General features: G+C 38.5%; 1 protein-coding gene across 1 annotated transcript in view; it reads left to right on the forward strand.

Moving 5' to 3' along the window:
- mcm8 (minichromosome maintenance 8 homologous recombination repair factor) overlaps positions 1 to 7500 on the forward strand; it is a gene marked incomplete at both ends in the record, with an annotated part of 50593 nt that overhangs the window by 2399 nt on the left and 40694 nt on the right. Inside the window, one exon of the mRNA XM_080539126.1 lies at positions 2356 to 2505. Within this exon, the coding sequence (XP_080395252.1) occupies positions 2356 to 2505 (150 nt within the window). The remainder of the gene's footprint in view (positions 1 to 2355; positions 2506 to 7500) is intronic.

Here is a 7500-nt window from a genome sequence, read left to right on the forward strand (position 1 = left end):
ATAACATTCATTTGGGCAGCATCACTAAACAATAACATTCATTTGGGCAGCATCACTAAACAATAACATTCATTTGGGCAGCATCATACTAAACAATAACATTCATTTGGGCAGCATCACTAAACAATAACATTCATTTGGGCAGCATCACTAAACAATAACATTCATTTGGGCAGCATCACTAAACAATAACATTCATTTGGGCAGCATCACTAAACAATAACATTCATTTGGGAGCATCACTAAACAATAACATTCATTTGGCAGCATCACTAAACAATAACATTCATTTGGGCATCATACTAAACAATAACATTCATTTGGGCATCATACTAAACAATAACATTCATTTGGGCATCATCATACTAAACAATAACATTCATTTGGGCAGCATCACTAAACAATAACATTCATTTGGGCAGCATCACTAAACAATAACATTCATTTGGGCAGCATCACTAAACAATAACATTCATTTGGGCAGCATCACTAAACAATAACATTCATTTGGGCATCATACTAAACAATAACATTCATTTGGGCATCATACTAAACAATAACATTCATTTGGGCAGCATCACTAAACAATAACATTCATTTGGGCATCATCACTAAACAATAACATTCATTTGGGCAGCATCACTAAACAATAACATTCATTTGGGCAGCATCACTAAACAATAACATTCATTTGGGCATCATACTAAACAATAACATTCATTTGGGAGCATCACTAAACAATAACATTCATTTGGGCATCATACTAAACAATAACATTCATTTGGGCAGCATCACTAAACAATAACATTCATTTGGGCAGCATCACTAAACAATAACATTCATTTGGGCATCATACTAAACAATAACATTCATTTGGGCATCATACTAAACAATAACATTCATTTGGGAGCATCACTAAACAATAACATTCATTTGGGCATCATACTAAACAATAACATTCATTTGGGCAGCATCACTAAACAATAACATTCATTTGGGCAGCATCACTAAACAATAACATTCATTTGGGCAGCATCACTAAACAATAACATTCATTTGGGCAGCATCACTAAACAATAACATTCATTTGGGCAGCATCACTAAACAATAACATTCATTTGGGCAGCATCACTAAACAATAACATTCATTTGGGCAGCATCACTAAACAATAACATTCATTTGGGAGCATCACTAAACAATAACATTCATTTGGGCATCATACTAAACAATAACATTCATTTGGGCAGCATCACTAAACAATAACATTCATTTGGGCAGCATCACTAAACAATAACATTCATTTGGGCAGCATCACTAAACAATAACATTCATTTGGGCATCATACTAAACAATAACATTCATTTGGGCAGCATCACTAAACAATAACATTCATTTGGGAGCATCACTAAACAATAACATTCATTTGGGAGCATCATACTAAACAATAACATTCATACAGGTACATACAGGTACATACAGGTACATACAGGTACATACAGGTACATACAGGTACATACAGGTACATACAGGTACATACAGGTACATACAGGTACATACAGGTACATTCATACAGGTACATACAGGTACATACATACAGGTACATACAGGTACATACAGGTACATACAGGTACATACAGGTACATACAGGTACATAATGCAGCTGGTTATAGATGTTTCATACAGGTACATAATGCAGCTGGTTATAGATGTTTCTTTTTCTATTCTCAAGTGACAGGAGCACAAAATCATCTTCAAGAATGAGTAAAGTTTGTTTGCTCAACCGATTTTGTTAATGGAAAATAAGTTAACATTTTTGTTAAAAAATAATCGTATAGTTGTCGGCAATGGTTAATTTCATAAACGTTAAAGCTATTTTCTTCACACCCGGGGACAGTTGAAAGGGGTTCTTCCCCCTGATGTCGTCTACCATGTGGTTTTAGTTATATTCTCTCACTTGTTTGTACCTTCTGCTAAATCAAGCATTTAGAATGTAGCATTTAGAATGTAGCATTTAGAATGTAGCATTTAGAATGTAGCGTGCATATTGAGACATTTAGAATGTAGTGTGCATATTGAGACATTTAGAATGTAGCGTGCATATTCAGACATTTAGAATGTACTGTGCATATTGAGACATTTCTCAACGTCAATATAACAAATAAACGCATTGGAGGTCTCTGTGCGTAACGTTCTTTTTCGGATGACGGAATTTAAAATACTCATACGAAAAAAACGCATCAGTGTGCAAAGACCTTAACCCTGACTCTAACCTAACCCTGACTGTGTGTGTGTGTGTGTGTGTGTGTGTGTGTGTGTGTGTGTGTGTGTGTGTGTGTGTGTGTGTGTGTGTGTAGGATGAGGTGGAGCGTCAGGGCAGTGTGTTGGTGGACTACAGGGGTCTGGTGGAGGATGAGAGGGTCCAGGCAGCCCTGCCAGACCTCCCCTCCCTGCTGAGAGACTCACCTGGTCACACACTCTCCTGTCTGGGCCTGGCCGTACACCAGGTACACACACACACACACACACACACACACACACACACACACACACACACACACACACACCCCTCCCCCTCCCTGCTGAGAGACTCACCTGGTCACACACTCTCCTGTCTGGGCCTGGCCGTACACCAGGTACACACACACACACACACACACACACACACACACCCCTCCCCCTCCCTGCTGAGAGACTCACCTGGTCACACACTCTCCTGTCTGGGACTGGCCGTACACCAGGTACACACACACACACACCCCTCACCCGTACACCAGGTAAAAAATAAATAAATAATGATATTAATAATAATTCATTGTATTTATGAAGCGCTTTTCCGAGGCTCGAAGACGCTGACAATATGGGAAAAACAAGCAACAGATAACATGAGCACATAGAACACAGAGTTAACAACAGATAACATGAGCACATAGAACACAGAGTTAACAACAGATAACATGACACATAGAACACAGAGTTAACAACAGATAACATGACACATAGAACACAGAGTTAACAACAGATAACATGACACATAGAACACAGAGTTAACAACAGATAACATTAAACACATAGAACACAGAGTTAACAACAGATAACATGACACATAGAACACAGAGTTAACAACAGATAACATGACACATAGAACACAGAGTTAACAACAGATAACATGAGCACATAGAACACAGAGTTAACAACAGATAACATGACACATAGAACACAGAGTTAACAACAGATAACATGAGACACATAGAACACAGAGTTAACAACAGATAACATGACACATAGAACACAGAGTTAACAACAGATAACATGAGCACATAGAACACAGAGTTAACAACAGATAACATGAGACACATAGAACACAGAGTTAACAACAGATAACATGAGCACATAGAACACAGAGTTAACAACAGATAACATGAGACACATAGAACACAGAGTTAACAACAGATAACATGACACATAGAACACAGAGTTAACAACAGATAACATGACACATAGAACACAGAGTTAACAACAGATAACATGACACATAGAACACAGAGTTAACAACAGATAACATGAGACACATAGAACACAGAGTTAACAACAGATAACATGAGCACATAGAACACAGAGTTAACAACAGATAACATGAGACACATAGAACACAGAGTTAACAACAGATAACATGACACATAGAACACAGAGTTAACAACAGATAACATGAGACACATCGAACACAGAGTTAACAACAGATAACATCAAATCAAATCAAATTTTATTTGTATAGCGCATTTCTTACAAGATGCAACTCAATGCGCTTCACACAATGAAAATGTTCAGTCAATCAGTCAATCAATCAATCAATACTGACAGAGCCGCGAGCAGGCAAAAGTAAAAAACCTGTATACTATGTAGCCAGGAAAAATTCCCTTGCAGCCCTCTACCAATAGAGCGACTACTAGCCAGTTTGCTTACCAGTACCCAGCGGTCCCCAAGGGGAGGCCAGGACCACCGGCACAAAGCAAGCAAGCAAGGGCAAAAACCTGTACACCATGTATCCAGGAAAAATTCCTTGCATATTATCGGCGTACACACTGTCCATAAATTTTGTGTTGTATTTGCATCGTTCTGCATCCAGTATGGTCACAGGTCCTGCCAAAAGAGAAACTTAAGCACAGTTATGATGCAACAACACAATAGAGACAGTAAAGATGACAGCAATACAACCTGATGGTGGTCCTGGTACACCCTTGTACCGGTTCCAGTACTGCTCTAGGTGCTATTTGGAGCTGACAGTGCCTCATCAGCACCCGGGTCCATTTTCCTGTCAACACAAATCTCAAAAACACGAGTATGGTGTAATGGCCTAGTGATCCTAGTTCTATAATGTCCAATGTCTCCCTTAGTATCAAAAGGCGACATTGAATAAGTAGGTTTTGAGGTCACGCTTAAAAATGTCCTGAGTTTTAGACAACCTCAGGCCCTCAGGTAGGGTGTTCCACAATCTAGGAGCATATATGCTAAAAGCTGATCCTCCAAATCTCTTTGTCCTAGCCTCTGGCACTATTAAAAGTTCCGTGCCACTAGACCGTAGGGGTCTAGCTGGTGTGTATCTTATGAGCATGTCCACCATGTAATTGGGTGCATCACAGTGAAGTGATTTATAAACTAGTAAAAGGATCTTAAAGTCTATTCTATGACTGACAGGGAGCCAGTGTAGTGATCTCAAGACAGGTGTGATGTGCGCTCTCCGTTTGGAACACAAACGAACACAGAGTTAACAACAGATAACATGAGCACATAGAATACAGAGTTAACAACAGATAACATGACACATAGAACACAGAGTTAACAACAGATAACATGACACATAGAACACAGAGTTAACAACAGATAACATGAGACACATAGAACACAGAGTTAACAACAGATAACATGACACATAGAACACAGAGTTAACAACAGATAACATGACACATAGAACACAGAGTTAACAACAGATAACATGACACATAGAACACAGAGTTAACAACAGATAACATGACACATAGAACACAGAGTTAACAACAGATAACATGACACATAGAACACAGAGTTAACAACAGATAACATGAGTACATAGAACACAGAGTTAACAACAGATAACATGACACATAGAACACAGAGTTAACAACAGATAACATGAGCACATAGAACACAGAGTTAACAACAGATAACATTAAACACATAGAACACAGAGTTAACAACAGATAACATTAGCACATAGAACACAGAGTTAACAACAGATAACATGACACATAGAACACAGAGTTAACAACAGATAACATGACACATAGAACACAGAGTTAACAACAGATAACATGACACATAGAACACAGAGTTAACAACAGATAACATGACACATAGAACACAGAGTTAACAACAGATAACATGACACATAGAACACAGAGTTAACAACAGATAACATGAGCACATAGAACACAGAGTTAACAACAGATAACATTAAACACATAGAACACAGAGTTAACAACAGATAACATTAGCACATAGAACACAGAGTTAACAACAGATAACATGACACATAGAACACAGAGTTAACAACAGATAACATGACACATAGAACACAGAGTTAACAACAGATAACATGACACATAGAACACAGAGTTAACAACAGATAACATGACACATAGAACACAGAGTTAACAACAGATAACATGAACACATAGAACACAGAGTTAACAACAGATAACATGACACATAGAACACAGAGTTAACAACAGATAACATGACACATAGAACACAGAGTTAACAACAGATAACATGAGACACATAGAACACAGAGTTAACAACAGATAACATGACACATAGAACACAGAGTTAACAACAGATAACATGACACATAGAACACAGAGTTAACAACAGATAACATGAGCACATAGAACACAGAGTTAACAACAGATAACATGACACATAGAACACAGAGTTAACAACAGATAACATTAAACACATAGAACACAGAGTTAACAACAGATAACATGACACACATAGAACACAGAGTTAACAACAGATAACATGACACATAGAACACAGAGTTAACAACAGATAACATGACACATAGAACACAGAGTTAACAACAGATAACATGACACATAGAACACAGAGTTAACAACAGATAACATGAGACACATAGAACACAGAGTTAACAACAGATAACATGAGCACATAGAACACAGAGTTAACAACAGATAACATGAGACACATAGAACACAGAGTTAACAACAGATAACATGACACATAGAACACAGAGTTAACAACAGATAACATGAGACACATCGAACACAGAGTTAACAACAGATAACATCAAATCAAATCAAATTTTATTTGTATAGCGCATTTCTTACAAGATGCAACTCAATGCGCTTCACACAATGAAAATGTTCAGTCAATCAGTCAATCAATCAATCAATACTGACAGAGCCGCGAGCAGGCAAAAGTAAAAAACCTGTATACTATGTAGCCAGGAAAAATTCCCTTGCAGCCCTCTACCAATAGAGCGACTACTAGCCAGTTTGCTTACCAGTACCCAGCGGTCCCCAAGGGGAGGCCAGGACCACCGGCACAAAGCAAGCAAGCAAGGGCAAAAACCTGTACACCATGTATCCAGGAAAAATTCCTTGCATATTATCGGCGTACACACTGTCCATAAATTTTGTGTTGTATTTGCATCGTTCTGCATCCAGTATGGTCACAGGTCCTGCCAAAAGAGAAACTTAAGCACAGTTATGATGCAACAACACAATAGAGACAGTAAAGATGACAGCAATACAACCTGATGGTGGTCCTGGTACACCCTTGTACCGGTTCCAGTACTGCTCTAGGTGCTATTTGGAGCTGACAGTGCCTCATCAGCACCCGGGTCCATTTTCCTGTCAACACAAATCTCAAAAACACGAGTATGGTGTAATGGCCTAGTGATCCTAGTTCTATAATGTCCAATGTCTCCCTTAGTATCAAAAGGCGACATTGAATAAGTAGGTTTTGAGGTCACGCTTAAAAATGTCCTGAGTTTTAGACAACCTCAGGCCCTCAGGTAGGGTGTTCCACAATCTAGGAGCATATATGCTAAAAGCTGATCCTCCAAATCTCTTTGTCCTAGCCTCTGGCACTATTAAAAGTTCCGTGCCACTAGACCGTAGGGGTCTAGCTGGTGTGTATCTTATGAGCATGTCCACCATGTAATTGGGTGCATCACAGTGAAGTGATTTATAAACTAGTAAAAGGATCTTAAAGTCTATTCTATGACTGACAGGGAGCCAGTGTAGTGATCTCAAGACAGGTGTGATGTGCGCTCTCCGTTTGGAACACAAACGAACACAGAGTTAACAACAGATAACATGAGCACATAGAATACAGAGTTAACAACAGATAACATGACACATAGAACACAGAGTTAACAACAGATAACATGACACATAGAACACAGAGTTAACAACAGATAACATGAGACACATAGA

Source organism: Nansenia antarctica (assembly GCF_963989245.1).
Source record: "Nansenia antarctica genome assembly, chromosome: 9".
Lineage (NCBI taxonomy): Eukaryota > Metazoa > Chordata > Actinopteri > Argentiniformes > Microstomatidae > Nansenia > Nansenia antarctica.